The following is a 23,292-nucleotide window of genomic DNA, read 5'->3' on the forward strand; positions in this document are numbered from 1 at the left end:
TAATAACTGAGAAGTGTGAGTTGTGGTGCAGAGAAAAGCTAAACACGAAGCTAAAAGCCGCCATCAGCACCACGTGTGCTGCTGTTCAGTCGGTGGCTGCTCTCCTGCTTAGCACATACTTTCTTAATGACTGGTCTGCCCATATGTTGAATAAACACAAAGTCTTCAGCTCGTACATCTGGAGACCAGTGCAGCGCCCAACCCCATTTGTGGTCAGACAAGTGTGCTATCTTGGTGGAAAGATATTTATTACGTATATAAAACTGAAAGAGGTGGTGCTTAGGGAGGAGCTTTCTCCTCTGCTTGAAACAACAGTACATTACAGGGCAATAGGAGCCCGTCCAGCAGGGCTAAATATGAGTGACAGCTATGTGAGGCCTCTTGCTCAATAAGCCGTCTCTAATGGGGCTCTCATTTTAGGTCATATTTGAAGCCGATTGTCTGCGCTCTAAGAAGAAACAATGAAAACATAAATAAAAACAGACCCTGAAGGACAAGAGATGTCAAGGCTCACCCTGTGTGCTCCTCCTTGGTGGTCTTTCCTCCAGCCTCAGGGTGACATATGTGCCCCTGGGTTTCAAGATCCCGACGCACCCGATAGCCCCTGAAAGCTGCACAGGATATAAATGTCGGACATGCTCTCACATGGTCAGAAAAACATTTTCCTCCCTGTACCATCCATCAAAACAGCATACATACAGTCCACTGAGGAAGTTATTGAATGTAATTGCTGCAATGAACACAAATTACAACAATTTATCGAAGCACTAAAACAGCCTGTGAAATGTTTGTCATCCATTTGAGTGTAGTGTAGCAGTGGGAATACATTGTGTGGTTATTGAGACATACTGGCTTCAGATGGATGGTAAACGGAGCCTGCTGACTTACACCATCAACGTGCTTTGTGTTTTTCTTGTAAAATTATGTGTGCAGGAAAATAAAGCTCAAGTACATTGTCGAGCCATGGTTCTATTTTGCATGGTCTAATCTGATCAATGGTGAGCAAGTCCCCCAGGCCCCGCTGAGATCTGAGAAGCCACCAGGCTCATACATTTGAAAGGCATCTGTTTATTTTCAGAATGCAAATGCAGCCCACCTCAAAGGCTATAAGCTGCAGAGAACACACAATGTGAATGTGCTGGAGTGCTCTGCCGGGGGGCTGAGGCCCCACTTATGTCAGGTTCAGGTTCTCCCCCCCTGGACCCCAGCGGCCACACACAAACACACTTCTTTAAAGAGAAAGAGAGCGGCGACAGAGAGGCTTTTCTCACACCAAGACCATGTTTACCCATTCTGCAGCGTTATTTACAAGGGTTTTAATGGAGGACATTTACACAAGGTGTGCAGGCGACTGAGATGCTCCATGTGCCAGATGAGGGCAGCCCTTAGGAGAGCCGGGAGAAACAATGCCAAATCTCCTCCCCCTGCCCTCCTCTCTCCTGCCCCTTTTGGCACCCTCCGTTGTCCTCTAGTGAGAGGCTCCGAGGAAGGGGGGAGGAGGGGGCACCCGGGAAGGTTAATGTGCCCACTTTGATCTTCGTCAAGGCACACTGAGTAAGAATTAATTTACATTTCAGATGAAAAGGTTGACAGTATAAAAAGGCATCTTGTTTCTGGTATGTGAGAGCTGTGTAATAGGCCAGGAATTTGAGAGAGGAAGTCGTGAGGAAACAGAAGGGATAAGCCCCTCTCTTGCCTTTACTGGGAAAGAGATGAAAGGAAAAAAGGATCTCAGTATGCACTGTTCTTCTGAAACATGGAGACCAAATGCTGCCCAAACTTTCAAAAGCTTTTCTTTATGCATTATTAATTAATTATTACTGTTTCGTAGGCCACTCATTGAGATCAAAAAGGTGTTTCACAAAGACGTAAGGTTTTCAGGCCTTTATCCCTTTTCCTTTTGAAAATGAATGAAAAAGTGGTGTGTGTTTTCACCGGACACATGAGAAATTCCAGAGGTCCGCACTTGAATACATGAAGAACTTCAGAAGAAAATATACAAACATTTCTTTACCTGACTGAATGCGGGTAGCGGCCTCATCCCGCTCCTTTTTTATTTTCTTGTGGTTCCGCCGAGCAACATAGCCCCTCCAAGCTAGAGAAAGAGACAGTGTGTGTGTGTGTGTGTGTGTGCAAGATATTGCTGACCTGTCTCTGTGAAACAAAATAGATTGCACATACTACACAAGATCCCACTTCAAAACACTGCTAAACCAGGTGGCAGAGGGATGGATCCCTTTGAACTCTCTGAGGTCTTATTGTCTGCTCTGAAGCATTGCTCTTAACCCTCGTAGGTCAAGCTGTGGTTATCAAACTCATCTCTTTTATGAAGACTTGTCGGCACATAATAGACTAGAGGTCATTAAGAAACCAGCGTTCAAATTCACATCGAATTTGCACCTGTTTCATTATAAAATGATAAAAGAATACATCAGGATGTTAATTTGCATTTTTTTTTACTTAAGTTTGAATAACTCTTTTCCTCGGTTTACTGTTTAATTAATATACCAGTGTACCTGACTGGATGATGACGGCGCCGCGGTTTCTCTTCTGCTTCCCTTTTCGGTAACGTCGGGCGCCCAGCCAGCCTTTAGTGTAAGCTTGCATCACCACCACCCGAGCGATCACCTCCCTCAGCAGCAGGTTCAGCTGCTCCACATGGTAGTACCGAAGAAAAACCTGACAGGATGTTTAGTCTAGAGCTCTGTATTGTCGTTTCTATACATAGTTTTTGGTACATGTACTAATTATAGGTAAAATGTATAATACAAACACATTTCTTAATTTTTACAAATATTTTGCTGCAATAATCAAATTACCTTTGTCTTCCCCAGCACCCAGGCTTCCAGTTTGGCTCGCTTCAGTATGGCGACAACGTTTTCTTTGCTGGCCTCAGGCATCTGGTGAGCCCGAAACGCAAGGTAGTAATATCTATGAGAGCAGACAGAGGGGAAAACAAAATAAATATTTGATCTAATGTAGTTATAGTCGAGCTGTAGCCGACGTTTTTGTGATCAGCTCGTAACATCAAAGATAATATTGGAAAAAAAGTAATGTAATCACTGCTTAAGGCTCACTTTTTGAATGTTAATGTTGTCTTTTTGCCATCTTCACATTGTTTTTGGTCGAAATTGATCCGTAAAACACAAAAATACACTGCCGAGGAAGTCCACCACATTGCGAAAAAGAACTAGACATCAGTTTCAAGAATAGATTAATAATACTGCTTGATGCAAGTAAAATCTAATTTTTGAATTTGACATTTTGGGAAATACGTTTGTTCGCTTACTCAGAGTTAGATGTGAAGAGTGTTACCCCTCTCATGTCTGTGTGATAAATATTAGGTTACAGCCAAAAGCCTGTTAGCTTAGCTTAGCATAAAGACTGGAAGCAGTAGGAAACAGCTAGCTTGGATCTGTCGAAATGTTACAAAAACCGCCCAAAAGCACCTTTAAAGTGCACTAATGAACACACTATATGTTGTTTGTTTAAAGCATAAGTATAAAAAGAGGAAAGCTTAGTTTGTAAGCGCTGTGTTTACATCCAAAATTCACTCCAGCAATCACATTGTTGCACGTTAAGGCGGGACCAAAGCAAACAAACAGAAACTTTATTTCTCATCCAGTTGGAACATGAGGGATTTAACCCTTTGTAGAGCTGATGGATACTATGCTTTATTTAAAATACATATGCAATTAATATCAAAAAAGTGGTGGGGACAATTTTAGGTAATCAGAAAAGTGAAAAAATAAATACTACTACTACTTTTGTTTAATTTAGTGGAAACTATGACATTTAGTATTACTGTGAAGTGAATAGTCCGAAAGTAATTTACAAGTGTTTTGGTCACACAGTCCATTACAAACACGGAGCTCCTCTTCAGTAACCGACAACATTTTTAAGTAATTGATTCCAACATTTTTTTCAACACAACTAAAAGAATCATCATCATAGTTGGAAAATGGCCTGCTCACTCAGAAGAGAAAAAAAAGAGCCTGACCGAGACATGAGTCTTCAACAGAGGCCCTTTGTTGGGAGCCCTTTTGAATGGATCATCGTCTCTTATTTCAGTGGCCGCAGAAGATGCCCATCAGCCCGGGCCTATCAGTGTTCATCAGCTCCACTGCATGTTTATCGCTCATATCGTCTGGATCCGTCCACTGATCCTCTTGTTGTAGTTTACAAAATACCAGCATAGGACAAAGTGGCTCTAACTGTTTGCTCAGGGACATGAAGGCTCCAAAACGACTGGTTCGTCTCTTGTGTTCTGGCGTTGGTCAAAAAGAAGAACAACAACAAGAAGAAAAACTTCTTTGAACTCCGCTCCCCGCCTCAGTCTACAGCCTTTCATTCTAATTCCTGTTGATACCTGTTATTTCTTTGATGGTAAATACAAAGCACTGCTTGGCAACATCAGACAAGCCTTTGATATGAGAGCACAAATTTAAATCAGTTTTCACTAAAGGTGCAGTTTAGCCGTTGAGGTCTGTCTGTATGACTTCTGCCTGGCTCAGGTAGGATCATATGGATTCACTAGCAAGGTTAAAATGTAGTCTGAAGTGGTAATACACCCTCTCATTCACACACACTTCATACATAGCGTTGCAGAGAAAACACTCAAATCATCTGTCAGGTTTTTGATGGTTTTCCAATAATCAAATACTTTTTAATAGTAGGATCAAAACTAGGACATGCAAGAAAATTAAGTTTTATGTCACCAAACTTAAGACGCACTTTCCGGAGCTTCCCTGAAGTAGTGAGACTAACTCGCCCTCTCAAAGTTTTCCCCTACAGGCCACAAGCCCAAGTTAATTAAACTTTATATCATGTTAAAGTCTCCGCATTAGAGGTGGCGAGAATATTTTTCAAAGGAAAGTTGATCAAACACAAGTTTCCTTGCATTTTCCCACAGACTCGTCTTCAGTGTGTGTAGTGTTTCCTTAACAGACGTGCAGATACACACTTATTAAATTTGGGGTTGGACATTTGAACAGGAGTGCGTATTAACAGTTATCATATCCTGTCCCACATTTCTAATAACGAAAACAACACCCTTACGTAAAGTCCCCCTGATGATGAACTCTTGTTTTAATTGTGTTCTAATGTAATACCAATGGGACGCGGAGACTACGTTTGAGCTTTTCCAGGTCACTGAGTTTAAGAACAAACTCTTTATGAATAGTAAAAGGAAATCCATTAAAATGCATCTCCCCTTATAATCACAGTTCCTCCCTGTTTGAATTTTATCCATATTTTCCACACTGGAGTATCCACCCAGTTAAAAGAGCTGTAGGATTTTGTCTTGCACTATCACTAATGACTGCCAATTAGTCAGCCTCTTGCTCTGCTCAACTTGTACCCCTATCTAATTAAAGAACCCGTGTTTCTGTGTGATGCAGAGCACGGCTCACTTGTTCCGCACTATCTCTGGGGTTGTGTCGGCGCTCCGCATGTGTGGATGCTGCAGAGTGTAGGTGCTGCCTGTCTCGACGTCACTCTTACCTGTTGACGAACTCTTCAAACAGGATGCGGTGGGAGTAGCCTTGGCGACGGATGTTCACTGTCTCCAGGATCCCGGTGTAGCGCAGCTGCACCATCACCCTCTCCTTGGAGAATCGCAGCGCCTGCCTGTCATCATTGGGTTTGATGCAGCGCACAAAGTGTGGCTGACCTACCACCATCTTAGAAAGCAAGTCCATCAGGGAGTACTGCAGACACACAATGAAGACAGTGACAAACAGTGGGCAGAGACAAGGCACGAACACCACAGAGCAGTTATCGTATGTATCCAAATGATCAAAGATTTTCACTTTTGATCCCCGAGTACAAGCTGGATAGTAATTGACAGTATTATTCAGAGTTTTTTCAATTCTCATAAAACAAAACATGAACAGCTTAATTAGCAGAATATTTTATTTTTTAAACGTGCAAAAGCATTGTGGATTTCTTTGTGTTATTTTGCGTTACTAATAAAAATTGGCAGTATATTATTATATCAACATATTATAATCATATGAACCATCACCACCTGTTTCTGAATACTTTCTTATAATCAGGTTGGATTTGATGCATTTCCATGTCAAGAATGTGAGAACACTAGAGAAATGATTCAAGCCAACTTCAATCAATGGATTTTTGGCAAGTATAGTCTAACAATGTTATGTTGTTGACATTAGCAGGGTTCCACGTTATTTGTTATTTCTGAAAAATTGTGGAACATTTAAAATTATGATTTTAAAATGAAACACAAGAGTTCAGAATGTGTTCAAACTGTTGTTGTCAGACAGTTAAGAAGCGTAAAAGAGAAAACACCTACACGGAAATAGGAGGCTACAGTCTGTCTCCTCATGTTGGTGGTTTCTTCTGGGTGACGCATCATCTCCATGGTGTCCACCTGAACACAAACATTCACAATGAACACGCTGCATTGATAAACAGGCTCAGATTCAACTGATGCTCAGTTTGTTTGCAACCTGACGTCCTTGGTGGGCTAGGTAGAGATAAAGGTATTTCTTTTTACAGCAGGTCTCCTTTCTCTAAATGGGCCAGTTGGGAATACACAGCTGTACTAACTGTGTCATCTGTGTAACATAGCCCCATAAACACTTAAAGCTAACAATCTAGAGAATAATTCTGCACTGCTTTGGGGCATGGGAAAATTGCAGAGCATTCTGAGTAATGAGACCAGCCGTCACAAGCAGACAGTCATCCCTACAACGACGGATTAACGAGGACACAATATAAGCTTTCTAATGGCCTTAGCAGTTCATGGCTTCATCAAAATTAATGATGCAATAGATATTTTATGGTAAGTCTACGTAGCAAAGTGCATATCTGAATTCGTTATTTCACCCTAGTGCAGAGAAAGAAAGGTACGTCAAACGCTCTCTGAGTTACACGAAGAGAGGAATCGGAGGCTTTGACAATTTGCTATTTTGAAAGAAGATCACACAAAAGTACAAACCATTATCTAGTACTCACTTCCACTATTCTAACAACCGTCACACTACTTTAATCTGGTCGCACTGTTAACTTTTTTTAAGTGTCAGTGTCTGTCAACTTTTCCCCAACTCGGATTGAGAACATGACTGCATACATATTACATCAATCCCTCTGGGTTGTGATAAAGAAGTAATTTCTTGTTTCAGAAGAACTTAGTAGGTGCTAAGGGGAAGTTCAACGGAGTTCATCCACAGTTATTTTGGCCTGTGTTTGTGTCACACATTAAGTATTTCTAAATCTAAAAAGATACATCACAGAGCATTTGTTTACAATAATAACGCAGAATTGTGGCCTCGTGAAGAAAATACTTCAAAAGACATGATTTACATTTTCACAAAACCACAGTGTGATTGATGTCAGAGGAGGATCTGAGAATCTGCACACAATCAAAGTTAGTGAAGCAGAATTAAAGTTTCATTTTGGATTACAGTGATGATCAGTTGATTTTCGAAGACAACTTCGAACTGGTCTATGATTTCGACACATGTTAAGACTCATTTACTATTTCAACACAAGTCTTACCTTCAATAGGTATTTGGGAGACTTTGAGCGCGGCACATGTCGGCGAATAACATGGAAATAAAGGAAGAGAGAAGTGGATAGACAAGAAGCCTTTAAGGGGTTTTACTTAGCAAATCATAATGTGAAGACCAACTAAACATATTTTCACAATGGACAAATATATTTTCAGTTTCATATCTTACAGACTTTATGATTTGACCAAATGCTTCCCCTTAAATAAAGCAAAAATAGAAACTTTAAACTGTTGGAGTGCGAGTCCAAGAGTAGGAAAGTTTGAAAGCTCTGCTATCAAGAAACTCTGGCTGAAGAACCTCAGTATGGACAATTAATTAATAAACAATATTGGATGCAAATACTTTCAGTGTACTTCCCTGTAAGTGCTTTGTTAGTTGCTAACGGAAGAGTTATTGTGGACTCATGAAACTATCCTGGCCTCTCATGTTGCCAAAGTTATGAGCTCGTTTCAAGAAGACCTACATTTAATACTTTAGTATCCATTAAACAACAATAGTTAGTAAGTCTGAAAACCACTTTTATGCCGTAGACACCAAATGCCAGATGGCGATGCTGCATCACCACAAGCATCGCAGCAAACATAACAGGGTAGTCAATTAATCTGGCTATGCTTCACAGCACAAGTTTTTACTGGGTTACTTATGGTGCGATGCCTGTGAGCAACAAATAAAATAACATTATGTTCCCAGGTGTGATGATTTGTGCTACAGGAGCACAAGCCTCACCTTGGTGCGTCCTGAACCGAGCTGCGGTGGCAGAGATCTGGAGGCGGCAGTGACCCGGGCTCTGGACGTCGCCAGATTTCCTTTTCAAAAAAACAAACCATGAAAACAGTGGTCGTTGTCAGGTCTTATTTAAAGCTTAGAACAAGTAAGAATAGCTGTGTGAAATAAAGGGAAGACAAGGTTATTGAGAGTGGGTACACAGTGAACACTTTGGGGTGATTTTTCTTTTTCAACATACCAAGATATTCAAGGAAAACTAAGAGTAAAGCTTCACAACTATATTAACAGTAGTGTTCATACTGCAACACAGTATAAGAGACGCTTCAGAGGGAACCTAAAGCTGAGCTGAATCCCATGGACTCAGGAGTGCAGCTGCGTGCACAGCAGTCCAACAGCCCCACACACAGCGGAAAGGATATGAACATAGCATATGCAAGACAGTCTGAACATTTCAAAGTTTCTGCACAAGATGTCCAAATGTTTTCTCTGGCTATATCTTCAGAGGCTAAACTGTGATTAATAGCAGTGAAAGAAGCCTTTGAAGCAGGATTGGTGACATCAAAGTCCTAATCCATGGGTGGCAGGATTTTTATAATGAGTGGGAAGTATCTTAACACATTTCAAAGGGTTTACTCCATGAATAAACAATAGCTGCACAGATGTGCCACACACACCTTTAGAAAAATACGTCTGCAGACACAGGAGGCAGCGTTACCCAAGCAGCCGTGTATGGCAAGGAGGAAAACCTTTGTAAGTTTTTTAAGATAAAGCTGAAGTGACAGGCCAACAATTGTTCTAGATTTTCTCCCGCACACCGACGAACTTTCAAAATGCAAATATGTAGTCGGCTTCTGCTTTATAATTTCAAGACTCACGTCAGTTGTTCAGGACACGGTCTGACAACGAGCCAAAAACTTAAACACTGGATCAGCGCGTGCCTTTCTCGGAGGACTCTGCACTATCTAGTGTGCATTAGGAGCATCAATCAAACACTGCAGAGATCAAAATCTATTTATGATGGATTAATTAAACAGCCAGACCACATCTAACTTTAGACAAAGAACGTCCTACTTGTGCCAAAGGTTTTAGAGCGAGTCATGGCAACGTGGTGTCTCATGGGACACTCACACTCACACACACACACACACACTCACACACACACTCACACACGCACGCACACGCACACAGCTGTAGTCAAAACAAGCCAAAACATATGATGGGAGAGAGCTTCAAAAAGAACTCAAACCATCCTTTAAGCTAGCGATGATTCTGCTTTTAGCATTTGACAGTTATCTGCTAATTCTTTATTTATTTATCTGCTCATTTATTCTGCCATGAATTAATACATTTTGCATTTGGTAAACAAACTGTCACATTAAAATATGCACTTTTATATTTGGCAATAATGTGCTTAAAAGAGTATCCACAGGTTCTGAATCTCAACCTAAAAATAGAAGAAAGGAAAGTGTAAAATATGATAACATGGAAATATGAGCAGTTAATTGCTCATTATGAACACATGTTTGTGAGAGGGCCTTGTGTTTAGGATCACAGGGACAGATTTTACATCCTCAAACGCCCCTACGGCACAATCAACACAAAAAAACACACACACACAAAAAAATATGATCTTTGAGAACAGGAGCCGTTAAACTGTGTCGGGTATATTACCAGCACACAGGCAGGGAGGGCCCCGCTCCAATTAGCCCAGAGTAAAGCTGGATGGATTAATTGGAGTGGGTCTTGTGCAAATGAAGTGCGCTCTCTCCTCTCCCCATTAGTGCTGCTGGGCCAGATCATCTGAGCACATTTGTCATGATGAATTAGCGGCTGCGAGTGGAACGAGCTCATGGAGTGTCACTGCGCTTTCACGCCTCTCACTTCCATGACACCATCAAGGGGAGATGAAGGCGCTGCGCCGCGATGAGAGAAACTATGACAGTTGTACCTAAGCCTTGCAAATGGACACTCACTGCTTTCTTCGTGTATTCCTTGGCGGGTCGTATTAATTCATTCTTCTGGCGGGTTTCATACCCCTTCTGACTAGATGATTAGAGCACGGGTTAATAGTCAGTATCCTCAAAGATTTTCTCCTGAGACATGAAACCAAGGCAACACCTGTGATGTCCGGCCTGAAAGAAGCCCTTCTAATTTAGATACAGTGAGGATCTTGTCTAATGATGTGGATTATAATTATTCAAACACAGAGACGGGCAAGAAAAAGGAAGACGTGTCCTTTGACAGTGGATTAAAGTTACAGAAGAAGGCCACATATGTTTTAACTTACAGCCCGAGGCAGTTTGTACTTTTGTCAGCGCTCTTAAATAGACATATGATGAAAAAAAAAAAATGGGAGAAAAATATAATATAAGAAGCTTAATAATTAAAAGAGGAGCAGGTGAGGGGAATATTTCCCATCAGGTCATTCAGTCTTGAGAAACAGGCGGTGGAGGAGTGTCCCACTGATCGTTTCTGCTTCACGCATGTTGCTCTTGGCATGGACTTCCAGGACAAACACAGAGTGAGGCAGATCAGTGTGTGGGGAGGGGGGAGGTGGGGGGGTAGAAAAAGAAAAAGCCTTCCTTGGCATCTGTGCGTTCACTTTGAAAATTAAGCCCAGCAAGAATCCTGTAGGAAAAAAAAAAAGCTCAAGCTGGCAGTTGTATTGGGGTTCTATTGACAAGAATAGTCAATGTGCTTGGGATTAAAAAGCAATCCCGCGTTCAATATGACACCTCCCTACATGCTTTTATGAGTGCCAGTGTGCGCCTTGTACTTCAGAAGCTGTGGATCGAGCTGTCGACACGGGGGACAATCAAAGTTGTAAGAGAGAGCAGACTTCCCGAGCTGAGTGAGCAGAGCCTGGCTGGATATCTCCGCCGCTCTCCCGCTCTCTTTTTGAAAACATGTGATCTAGAAACTCAACTCAGCAACCAAGCAAATGAGATTAAAGCACCCATAACCCCACGCCACCCTTCCCACCCTCCATAACCACCACGTTTATGCCTAGAGATGGCTCCGGGGGCTGTTGATTTAAATGCCATCCTCTACTGTCAGAGAAGATCAATCATAAAAAGCATGGTGTAATTGGCTTTTAGTGACACAACACAGTGTTGCATTTATCAAAGGATGTTGTACCATGTGACTTAGAAGAGCTGGCTCCTTGCTATTGATGTGCGGGGCCCACTGCTGACTCTAAACATTCTACAATACCACGATTAGGAGAGAAATTGAACAAAAGTATTACTTGGTGAGTGCATCTTTTGGTAGGCAGAGTGTGTGGAAGTCTCGTGAAAGACTGTCTGTCCACTGGGATGAAAAAAGGCGTCTACTGCGAGAGAACAAAGAGCCAAATGTGTCATATTGCTGGGAGAAGCCTGTCATTTCTTACACAGGAGGATCCCCTAACATGAAGGGGGATGGAGGGAGATAGAGAGGATGGCAGAACTGCAACTGTGGCTTGATGCAAAGATGTAAAAGCAATGTATATTTTTCAATATTGATACTGGACTTGAATTTATAACCCCTGATATTTCACAGGAAAACATTTTGGACCTTGTTTTGTTAACTCATTGCAAAATATAAATAAGAAATCTTGTCACAGAAATGTGAAGCCTGAGAATGTGGACACTTAGGTTGTTTTTTCATGTGTCAGTATTATAAGTATTATAGTCAAATTAAACCTTAAAGTTGTAATCTTGAAGATTTTCATAAAAATAAAAAATAAATATATATATGTATATAATATAATAATATATAATATGGCCAACTGATGAAAGCCCTTGTATTTGCAGTATAACGAACTGGGTGTCTGTGGCGACATTCCCGGGAAAAATCACAAGCGGTGATCTCTAGGAAGTGAAATCCAAAAACAATTACCGCTTATCGCCATAGGTGCCGCCAAAAAGAACAACGGACATCTCCGAAATTGTAACTTTACGTAAAAATAGCAAAACAACAATAATAAATGTGCAGTTACAAGTAAATGTCGTGCATCTAAAAACGTCAGTGTTGAATAATTATAGTATGTAATTTTAATTAATTATTATTACAGACACATTACTTTGTCAATGAATAGTGTAGCAGATCATCGAGATGATTTTTCTTACTATATTTATGGTATTAATTTGTTATCTTAAACTAATCACATGTTTTGTATGTAAAATATTAATCTGCAGCTAAGTAGTAACGCTAGTGAAAAAAAACAAGCGCATCAAAAAATTACAGCAGGCTACTTGAGTAAATGCCCCACTGCCAACACATACTGTATACAGTAAAGCCACATCCAATCACAACATTCAGTTTTCCTCCTTAATGAGACAGATTGAAGTCATGGTTGTCTGCTTTCTTATGGCTTTAGGAGGGTTTCTCAAACCACAGATTAACTATCACAAGAACAGCATGGATACATAACATCTCAGGGAGGATTTTTCTGCCTGATAAACAACATTTAGAAAGATGTTAAATTAAGTCACCACAGAAAGTCATCTCAAATTAGAAGAAGTGCTATGTTCCAGGTGTAAATCATTTGACGCTCCATGCATACATGCAGCAGTAAATCAGACTTTTAAGTAAAATACATCTGCAGCTACAGCTCTACGTATATTTTGACACTGCTTAAATTTAATCACATGAATATTTTAAATGCTCCGCTGGCCTGCATACCAATAATTCAAAGATACATACATATATACATACATTATAAATTATCAAAAGATAAAATGTCTTTCCATTGTATGTGAACGGTAACTTTTCTCTGGGCACGCATCACACAGCACATCCTCCATTTTCATTGTGCTCTGACAAAGGACTGGCAGTCTTGAGATTCTGTGTGTGTGTGTGTGTGTGTGTGTGTGTGTGTGTGTGTGTGTGTGTGTGTGTGTGTGTGTGTGTGTGTGTGTGTGTGTGTGTGTGTGTGTGTGTGTGCAGATGTACTGTGCTACAAGCAGCACGGCCAGGCAGCCCTGCGGCTACACACACACACACGCACACATCCACCCACAGAGACCCATACTGTGACCGCAGGCTGCCCAGGCCCTGGTAGGCCCTACAGAGCCCAGCCAATTCAAACACTGTGATCCCCCTGATCTGGGAAAGGCCTTGTCTCTGATGAATTTGTCCATGCAAATACATCTCACTTCCTCTGACAAAACACCACCACATGTCCAAGCCTCAAGGACCCACATTCTGCAGGGCTCAAGTGGCCTCGCCATTCACCGCCTCGGAGCTTTTTACTTTCTGGGGCCCTCCTAGTTTCCTACTGTTCCCCAAACATGAACTGCACTGATACTCCAGACCATCACATTCCCAATCTGCTGTGTGAAATTAGCGAGTAGTCTACTGAAAGAATTACATAAATGTGGACTGGGTGTCTGTTTGAAACTTTTAGCATTTTTTAAACAAAATGATGTGGTCTAGAGCTTGTTCCTGTATCACTGCACTATGTGCGTGCCAGCAGAAACATTAACGTTTACTGAATGAAAGTGTGGAGGTTGACTGTCCCAGATCCAGTATTGTACTTCCATCACAGTACCAGGCTGCAGGTCTACGAGGGTGTCCCCTAGTGGTGACACTGTGAGGAGGCGACCCAGAGTGTGAAACCACCCTGGTGTAAAACAGATTTCCATCAGATCCCCCCAGATAATGGTAATTTCACAGATAACAGTGAATCTATAATGTGAAGTAAAATGCAAATTAAATCCCCCCACAAATTTTACCCCGAAGAATAGATTTATAATTTTCTGATGCTATACTGTATCTCACTTTAAACGGCGCTCCATCTTTTCCAGAATGATAAGCCGGAGCAGAACGTTTCATAGCTTTTATCTAATGAGATGATCTGCAGTTCCACAAACTGCAATAAGAAAATTAGACCTCCAACTCCAAAGAAATAACAGAGAGTTGACTGTGAGTACATTGCAGTCATACTGCCTTTATATGAACATGCACAATAATCAATATAATTACCGTGAGCTTTGGTAAAGCTTTTTAGGATAAACAGGCTCAAACTGCACAACACACTAACAGTTTACGTCTGTGACAAATCATCACGTGAACTTGATCCGCCAGTCTGAAAGAAGCAGGAGAGACAAAGTGCAGTGGAACAAAAAGGAAATAAAGAAGCTTTTAGATCTCACGGACAGCAGCAGTAAACATTACAGCACATCTTAGTATCTATTCAGTGCCTTTGTGCACTAAAATGAAGTGTTCACTGAATTTGTTTTTATAGAGTGTACTCCTCTGAAGCCGTTAATTGCAGAAAGGAAGTGGCTGAAGGCTCCCCTGTGCACAACCTGCAATTGAAGTTTACAGACACATCCCAAAGATTTCTACCGGAGTCTCAGCTAAGGTGCCTTTTGTGAATTGAAGCTCCTTTTAATGCCACTGGGACTGAAAGCAGGCATTTACAGGTTCCTAAAAAGGAAGTGAATCACATAATGTGGCTTAGCTGAAATAAAGTAGGAAGTGGGAATCTGATAATATAACACATCTATTAGCATTTCAGCTAAGTCAAGTGACCAGGAGGCCGCAGCCACGGCTAATGACGAGCACATTACTCCACCTTCATTTAACCAACAGAAAAGAGGTGGGAAGAGTTGCTTTTGTATTCTCTAAATACTGTTTCTTCATCCCCTGGGTATTTAGAAACCTTATCATAAAAATATCCCACTGCACCCACAATCTGTAGATAGCATTCAGCAGTGGGAAACCAAGAGGGACAGCTTAGTGAAAATAAAAACAGAGCGCCGTGCAGAGAGCTGAGCCTCTCAAGAGATAATGGAGACTGCAGATTTATCCGAGCACGGCACACAGAGGCTTGAAATGAAGAGGGACCAGGAGATGCCTGGGAGCCGCGTCTTTAAGAAACCCACTTACCTGAACATTTATGGAAGCGGTAGACACAAGCACAATTCACAGAACCCGGCATTGTTAACAATAGTTTGTCTCAGAGAAAAGTTTCCATTACCATTTCCATTGTGGTTAGCGGTGGAATAATGTTCCTGTTGAGGTGTTCTACGTCGCTATATTTCGCATTGATAGTAGCATACCTGTTTTGGTTAAGGGGCTGGAGAACAGCTGCTGCAAAAGTTTGTTCTCTGATGTTCTCAGAACTACGACGATGTCTGCAGGAAGAGTGTCTCTGTTCTTCTCCAAAAAACCATCCACGTTGTACATTACCTGTCGAGTGGGACAGGAAACGTAAACTTTAAACGTCGCTCACATTTTAAGGAGCCAATCTGATGTGTAATTACCTCTAGCGTAGGGCCTGGCAATATGGCTGGAATTAGTAATATTTTAATACCTTTCCTGCATAATGCTGAATCCCAAAACAAAGCTCCACACGTTTTGGTATCGAGAAGTACTTGCATCGCAAATTGTCCTCAAATTTATCTGTTGGCAAAAAAAAAAGTTAAAGATTAAAAAGATGCTTTACAAGTAGGAATGTTTTAAAGTATATAAGCTGTGTGGCAGGAGCTGCAGCAACATCCAAAGCAGCAGTGACCAGCTCTGACCTCTCATATTCATGTTTCCTGATCTTTGCTTTTTGGATGTCTGAGCAGATCGCAGGAGTAGCTCCAGTCTTACCCACTAAGGTTTGGTCTGTGGCCTGAGGGAAGCGGCTCTCCTCGTCCATCAGGGACAGCAGACCCATGGGCTTCTGCAGGAACATGTCCAGGATGGGCCTGTTGTCCTCGTACTCCACCAGGCTGGCATCCACCCCCTCGTTCTGGTATTCCATCTAATTAGAGGCAGTGAATGTAGAACAATCTTGTTAATGATTTCTGTAAATGACCCAATTAAACAATCTGGGCTAAATATGATTTGTGCATGTGTGGGGGCGAAAAGAGTTTCTAATCAACAAAACCAAACAGCTGCAGCGGGTTGTGTGTGTGTCTATTGCTGAAGTTTACGGCATAATAGAGTCTTTTACCGAATGCATAAAACAGAAGAGCTCTGAACTAACAAATAGAGCCACTTACTTATTCATAATTTATTTCACTTTGCAAATAACCCAGAGTCATATCATATTGCTGCATCTATTTAATTTTGGATCAAAAAGTTGTTTTAAATATATATTTTACTAATAAAGTGGAACCAATGGATCTAAACCGTCCTCATGTTTAAGTCATTAACTCCGAATAATCAGTTTTTGTGTACAGCGAGACTGAAGACACAAAATAAAAATCTCTTTTCCACAGAGCACCAGCCCTTCATCAGGGGCAGCCTGCACTTGTTTGTAGAAGAGAAACTTTTCCACAGCCTGAAAGGCCTTATTATTTTCAATGATCACTGCTGTAATTAATGTGTAAATGGTAAATGTCGCTTCCAGTTGTGGTTGTGGAGAAGACTGGAAAATATAAATGAATGAGCAGAGAGTATAATCAGATTTCATGAGTGAAATCCTGCCTCGATAAATTATCTTACTTGTATTTTATTTTGTGTATTCTTCGGTACATGTACTGTATGCATTTAAATACAAAGCAGATAACTTCGGAATAAAAAGTAGTAGTTTTTCCTTTTAGAAGTAATGTTGCAAAAAATAAACACAGGCTAAAAAGGCATTATAGCAAAATGGTTCTTGATTAATGTCTATTCATTTCCATCAAGGGAAATAAAAACTTCTCGCACTTCAGGGTAAACAGCTTCATTAAATCAATTAAAGAGTGTAATTTGGTGGTGCGTAACAGCATAAACAATTCTTTACACATCGCAGCTCGGCTAAAAGCATAATGTTCATGTTGAGAGCATCTCTGACCCGATGGATGTGAAGACACAACAAAAATATTAAAACTAATTCAATAAGTGTTTTAAAGGGAATGTTTATATACAGTATTAATGCTCAGGAGTGTTGTGTGGACGCATTCATTTCAAGCACATCACATGAAGTATATAAGCATTACGTATTTGTGCAGGCATATTGTATCAATAACTTTGCTCTCACCTGTTCGAGGGCAAATATGTGCTGGTTGAAGTAAAACTGGATCTGCTCATTTGCGATGTTGATGCACAATTGTTCAAACGAGTTCTTCTTGAAGTTTTCAAATCCAAAGATGTCCAGGATTCCCACATTCATGCCGCTCTCTGCGGCACTTCAAAGGAGGAAAAAGGGGACAAACAAACTTATTCTTCTATGTTACGGAACAAGCAAATCCCCAGCAGGCATATTAATTGATTAAACTTTAATGATAATTCAAGTTCAACCCAAATACAGAGTCTGCTTTGGACGGCCTAGGAGTCTGATGAGAAATCATAAACATCAGCTTTCAAAAAGCCAGAGTTTCTTAAATGGTTTTATTTGAGTTTCTATTGATTTTACCTTGAGCCATTTTCAATATCTGCACAAACAATTATTACTTCTACAAAACAGCATGAAGACTAAACTCCCTGCATTTCATATTCAGTGCTAGGAGCTGCTACTTTTCATGATCAGTCATTACCCGCCGTATGTAGAGGTCACCTTTAGCCTGTGCTACCGGGTTGTTAGTGGCAATAAGGAAACGGCAAAGATGACTGGAATGCAGACAGGAACTCCGGCTTTTGTACATCTCTGCGAGACGACTCCTTGACAGTCGACGCTCATATTCTTTTGGATCAATGAACAGCCTCTTTGCAGTCTCTCTGAAGTCTTTTTAATCATCTGAACATTATTTTCTCTGCACGCAACTCTGTATCAAAAATTTATTAAAAGTTTTTTTCGCTCTCCTTTTGCTTGTCTTGTGCTTGCCCATTGATATTCTCCTCTGCATGTTTGCATCTACCTCTACAGACTTCCATAAAGGTCATCAGAGCTTTGCAGCAACTCTGCGTGATCGCTCGAGATAATTGAAGAAGAGAGAGTAACGGTGAACGTCCACACAGATGTCCATCACTAGCACACGCGCTCACCAGATAATCATGTCAGGCTGCAGCAGGGAGTTGATGCGGTTGACTATCCAGCTGAAGAGGCGTCCGTACAAGGCCTTGGACATGGCGTCTCGCACGTCAGCGGCTTTGTCCACGGTGTTGGTGCGGATGATGGTCTCGCCCCTGGTGACAACACACTGGGAGGTCAGCGCCTCCTGGAGTTCCTCAGGGCCGATGCTGAGGAGAGACGCAGCTGAGAGAAAAGACGAGAGAGAGTTTAGTTTGATAATCAAGAGCTCATCTGCCTTTATCATTAGCATAAGAATAAACCCCAGCAATCTCTTACTGTGAATGTCTTAGCTTCTTTACATTTATTATGTAAATGCAAAAGGGGTTCTGTGTTTTTGTTATGTGTTGTTGTTACAACAGCTTACAGAGCATGTTCCCCCACTTTCTGGGTAAAAAGATGTGATTGATATATAATTTATTTTGTGAAATGACCACAAAGGCTTATATGACATCCAATAACAAAATAACTACTACATAAATCATTACACAACATAAAAACAAATAACACAGAGACGTGCGGTGAACACATTTCTCTAAAGGGTTTCTTTCTTTAAACACAACTGAAGTGGCGTCTTAAAACAGAGTCCCGTCCTTAAATCATCACACAAGGAGGAATTAAACGTGTCACCTAAACCACAAGACAAACTCTTTCCTCTTAAGGAAGACAACTAAACCTCCCTGTTTGTTTGGCTAAAAGAAGAGTGTTTCTGAGTGTTACAACACATGTGTTGTATCTCACCGTTCTCTAAGGCCTCTGAGTTCGGCACTTCACTCTTATCAGTCTGGTGTTGCGATGTGATGGAAGTAAACTCAATATTGCCCGTGTTCAAAATGGCTGAGAGAATTCTGTAAACAGAGTTGACCTCCTAAAAAAAAGAGAAGAAAAAAAAAAGACAAATATTACAGCAGTTCTGCGACCAAATATTGTATTCGATCGAGTATTAAAGTACCTCTTCAGTAAAGCCGATATTCCGGAAGCACTCCTGAATTGCGTCAAACTGCTCCGTGTACAGTTTGCTGGAGACAATGTCTTGCATCACTTTGCAGTGCTGGCTGTCAATATACCTGCAGATACATTGAGAACATCAATGTTGATGCTGCAGCATGATGGGAAGGGATGGAAGGAGTGTTGTGAGCATGTCAAAGTCAAACTGCCCTGCTAACCTGGGCGGTGTCCTGTCTGGTAGCCTGTACGTCTTCAGCTTGCCTTGGTGGTAGAGCCCAGCGTATATGTAATAAAATATGTGGAAGTTTTTCTCCCCCCTGAAAGAAAACAAACAGGGCAGTCATAAGTGTGACAAAGGGAACTGCGGACAGACTAAGCCCGAGCGGCACATACATAGCCTGTTTAATGACCCTCGACTTCTCCAGCAGGTACTCGGATATCTTGGCCCCGATGACCGCTCCGGTGGGTGTGAACTTCATCTCCAGGTATTTGCCAAAGCGGCTGGAGTTGTCATTGATCGCTGTGCAGGCGTTTCCGAAGGCCTCCACAAGGGGGTTCACCTGCAAGATCTTTTCACGCAGCGTCCGATTGTTTGCCTGAGAGCAACAACATGTTTCTGTGATACACTATAATCAGAATATTACTATAGTGTTGCAGTATTAACACATTTAACAACGAAGGATGGCCACACTGCTACTGTACCTTTCCCAAAAAGGTTAGATGTTGAACAATCAAATGAGCACTCTCTGTTTTCCCCGCGCCACTCTCCCCGCTGATGATGATGCACTGAAAGAAAAGGAAATAAGATTTAGTGACTATAACATCAAGCAAGGAATAACATTATACCACATAACTGTTCCCCTTATTTAACCAGGTAAAGGTCTTGTAGAAAACTGAATTATCGTTTTTACATTTTTATCATTTTTGTCCGAAAGTGCCATGCTAAAAAAAGTGCATTTTAACTTCTATAGGAATAAGAGCTGTAATAAACAATGTCTAGAACACCCCATCATTTTACAATACGAGTCTCCACCCATCCATTTGTCTGTACAGCACCTGGTCTTTGCAGAACGTCACCATGCCTCGGTAAGCTGCATCTGCAGTAGCAAAGATGTGTGGAGGGTTGTCAGCCCGCTTTACTCCGTGGTACAGCTTAGAGAACTAAGGGAAGCCACATGCATACACAAGTCACGTCATTTTTCATTTTGAAGATTAAAAAAAACATGTATTTCTTAAAAGACCCCAGATTTTCGTATTGTTCTAATTATTCAAATCTAATTTTCACCAGTTTTTTAATACATCAAACACTGACTGAGCCATGAGGCTGTACTTAATGTTAATGCTAACATACTCACAATGATAATGCTATAACATGCTGATATTAAGCAGGCGTAATGTTTACCATGTTCACCCTTTCAACTGAGGTTGATGGCAATGTCATTATTATTTGGTCTTTCACAGACTGAAAGTGCGACCTGAGGAATCAGTTATTACAATTCCTGACGGGATCATGAGTGGCTGCACCAAATGCCCTGACAATCCATCCAATCGTTCTTGAGACAATTCACTAAAAACAAAGAATGTCCACCTCATGGTGGTACTAGAGAAAGAGTAAAGGGATCACTAGTCTCGCAGAGCTCGACTTATCTCTACTGTCAGCACTGGAGAAAGGCACAGGATGCATTGACGGTGCCCTTGCAAAATAGAAAAGGGGAAAGGGAGGTGAATGCCGCGTGAGATGCGCTGCAATGGAAGGCTTATAGCTACAGTCTACAACCGGTGAGTCAGACTAAAGGATCACTAAAGCCATAGGAATGCTCTGGGGCTCATAAATGTCTCTAGAAAATGTAGGTTGTTTATTAAACAGTTGTTGAGATATTTCGGCCTGGACCAAAGTAGTGGCCTGGCAGCCAGAGACATGCTGCCGCCGTTTGTGCCGAGAAGGGTATTTTAACATCTGAGTTTGTGTCATATGTTTGTATTGTTACTATTTGAAATCAGGTTTTCAGCTGTTTTTAATATGAACACTGATTCATTTACTGTCTGTGATTGGTAAAGACCACTGGGAACATTTGTGTGACTGGTCCATAACCAACCTGCGGAGAGTAGATGCTGAGGTTCTGGAAAGGATTAAGAGCGATGAGGATGTCACCAACATAAGTGTACACCTGCAGCTCATCATACCTCTTATGGAGATGGCTGATTATTGTCTCCTGGAGGAAATAAAAACACAGCATAGCATCAAGAACTCTGTTTCTTGGATTGATCAATAAATGATGAGATAAACATATTGAATCTTACCTCATCTAGGAACTCCAGGTTCACCAGATCATCATTGGGACAGCTCTCTATTATGAGGGTTTTACGAGTATTGATCCGCTCGTGCCTGAATGAAGCCAGGGACATGATAATGCTTCAGAAAGCTGTAAAGTGACCACCAAATGAGAAACAGTAGTTTGACTGGCTGGGTGTAAGACCCAGTCACTTCCAAGGTTTGTGTGAAGCCCTTAAAGCTCTCCCGGGGGACACATCTCCCATTATCACAGGCTGTGATTGCACTTCATCTGTGTTTTGACCTATCACTCCCCAATGAGTCCCGGCGGGCAGAGGTCAACACACAGCCATCTGCCTCCAAGGGCCTGTGGAAAACCTCAGGGGACATCAGAGAGTGTGTGAAAGAGAGCTGTGTCTGTGAGTGCTGCTGCTTTATGTGTCTATAAACATGTGTGTACAAAGGAAAGGGTTGGAGATATTCTATACTTGTCTTATTGCCATCAAATTCAATGAAAAGACTCAAAAGCAACACTGAATTGATCCTATAAACATGTATTGTCTGTGTAGCCAAAGCCTGATATAGCTTTTTCATTTGTCAAAAAACTATCCAAACCACAACAATGAGCCACACAACACTGCACTTGTTAGGCTACCATAACGAAGAACACTTATTTCAAGTCAATTCTACTGCTGTCAATGCCCACCAGGGTTGGGTTGCACCAGCGTTTCATAAATGCATCACTTATTAGTGTATTAAATATTTCCTTGTTTCAAACTACTGATGTGTTAAAGGCTTTAACAATGTGTACATGTGTTGCACCTTCCAATGAAAAGCTACCAATAAGCTTAAGTAAACAGGAAGTCACTGTGCATCACAAACGGAAGCATAATTCCCAAGAATAACAGTTTAAGGGGGTCTTGTGATATTAAGTGATAATCCTTTATAAATGGGGGCCTGACTTTAGTTTGTTCAAACATGTATAGATGTAGCATTATATTTAGAGTTAGCGCTATTTACGCAGTGCAGAATGAATCATGCTAACCGAACCAAAGCTCTTTAGTGATTTAGTCTAACTTCATTAGCGTAACATTTTGTAATTTCAGTTATTAAACAGCATTTTTGTGTCAAGCGTCAGGTCAGATATGTCGACTGCATTTCAGATTACCCCATTTTACTCTTCAATCTAAATGGGTCATATATTATCAAGCCAATGCTAGTTTTGACAGTGAGCTCAGTGAGCGATGCAAAGGTTACACCTGACACTTACTGGGTTTAAATATTTAGTGACAACTTATCTCTACATACGAACTAGCGGTGCAGCCTTTCATTTAAAGAAAATGGTGACGTGTTTCACTTATTTTATAACTTGGCGTTAAATTTAAGAAGAGAACCGGTACAACCGGTTCCTGTGCACCAATTGTGTATTAATCCTCAGATGAAAATAGTCCACAGAAAATGCACTATTCACTCCTTTTTGAGTAATGTTTGAACAATAATGAACAGTGCACATCTGTTTTGTTACTTAAAAAATATTAAAGCACACATTTGTTTTACAGTTCATGTCTTCAGTAAGAACGAATGAGCTTGGGGCTGAATGCCTCAGAGTAGTCAGAAATCAATGAAAGATTAACGAACAAATTGTTTGTTTTTTTTGTCTTTTCATTGAATTTGTTGACAATTAAGAACAAAGCAGAACAACACCAGCCGTGTCCTTTAAATGAAAGCTCTTGAAAAAGCCTACAAACACTTCTGGTTACTTCTCAATCGTCAAAACTGCAAGAGCAATAAAAAAATATCTCATTCACAGGATGTATCTATATTCTACGATGCTAAATAATGAATCATATCGTGAACAAAAATATTCAAGCTTCAGGTTAAGAGTTGTTTCCTCC

General features: G+C 41.0%; 1 protein-coding gene across 2 annotated transcripts in view; it reads right to left on the reverse strand.

The window, feature by feature from the left end:
* The window catches only part of myo3b (myosin IIIB), a 62,613-nt gene that overhangs the window by 18,501 nt on the left and 20,820 nt on the right, over nucleotides 1-23,292 (reverse strand). Inside the window, exons 11-31 of one of the 2 annotated variants that reach the window (XM_029459022.1) lie at nucleotides 21,427-21,511; nucleotides 21,222-21,338; nucleotides 20,182-20,286; nucleotides 19,828-19,911; nucleotides 19,519-19,721; nucleotides 19,344-19,442; nucleotides 19,130-19,244; nucleotides 18,919-19,045; nucleotides 18,153-18,363; nucleotides 17,209-17,356; nucleotides 15,852-16,005; nucleotides 15,568-15,656; nucleotides 15,314-15,443; nucleotides 8,265-8,344; nucleotides 7,525-7,545; nucleotides 6,317-6,394; nucleotides 5,503-5,708; nucleotides 2,820-2,931; nucleotides 2,517-2,679; nucleotides 2,015-2,095; nucleotides 515-611 (exon numbers count right to left, since the gene is read on the reverse strand). In XM_029459022.1, the coding sequence (XP_029314882.1) occupies nucleotides 515-611; nucleotides 2,015-2,095; nucleotides 2,517-2,679; nucleotides 2,820-2,931; nucleotides 5,503-5,708; nucleotides 6,317-6,394; nucleotides 7,525-7,545; nucleotides 8,265-8,344; nucleotides 15,314-15,443; nucleotides 15,568-15,656; nucleotides 15,852-16,005; nucleotides 17,209-17,356; nucleotides 18,153-18,363; nucleotides 18,919-19,045; nucleotides 19,130-19,244; nucleotides 19,344-19,442; nucleotides 19,519-19,721; nucleotides 19,828-19,911; nucleotides 20,182-20,286; nucleotides 21,222-21,338; nucleotides 21,427-21,511 (2,505 nt within the window). The remainder of the gene's footprint in view (nucleotides 1-514; nucleotides 612-2,014; nucleotides 2,096-2,516; nucleotides 2,680-2,819; nucleotides 2,932-5,502; nucleotides 5,709-6,316; nucleotides 6,395-7,524; nucleotides 7,546-8,264; nucleotides 8,345-15,313; nucleotides 15,444-15,567; nucleotides 15,657-15,851; nucleotides 16,006-17,208; nucleotides 17,357-18,152; nucleotides 18,364-18,918; nucleotides 19,046-19,129; nucleotides 19,245-19,343; nucleotides 19,443-19,518; nucleotides 19,722-19,827; nucleotides 19,912-20,181; nucleotides 20,287-21,221; nucleotides 21,339-21,426; nucleotides 21,512-23,292) is intronic. The other variant, XM_029459023.1, reaches the window with a different exon arrangement.

The sequence above is a fragment of the Cottoperca gobio genome, chromosome 21, assembly GCF_900634415.1.
Source record: "Cottoperca gobio chromosome 21, fCotGob3.1, whole genome shotgun sequence".
NCBI lineage: Eukaryota > Metazoa > Chordata > Actinopteri > Perciformes > Bovichtidae > Cottoperca > Cottoperca gobio.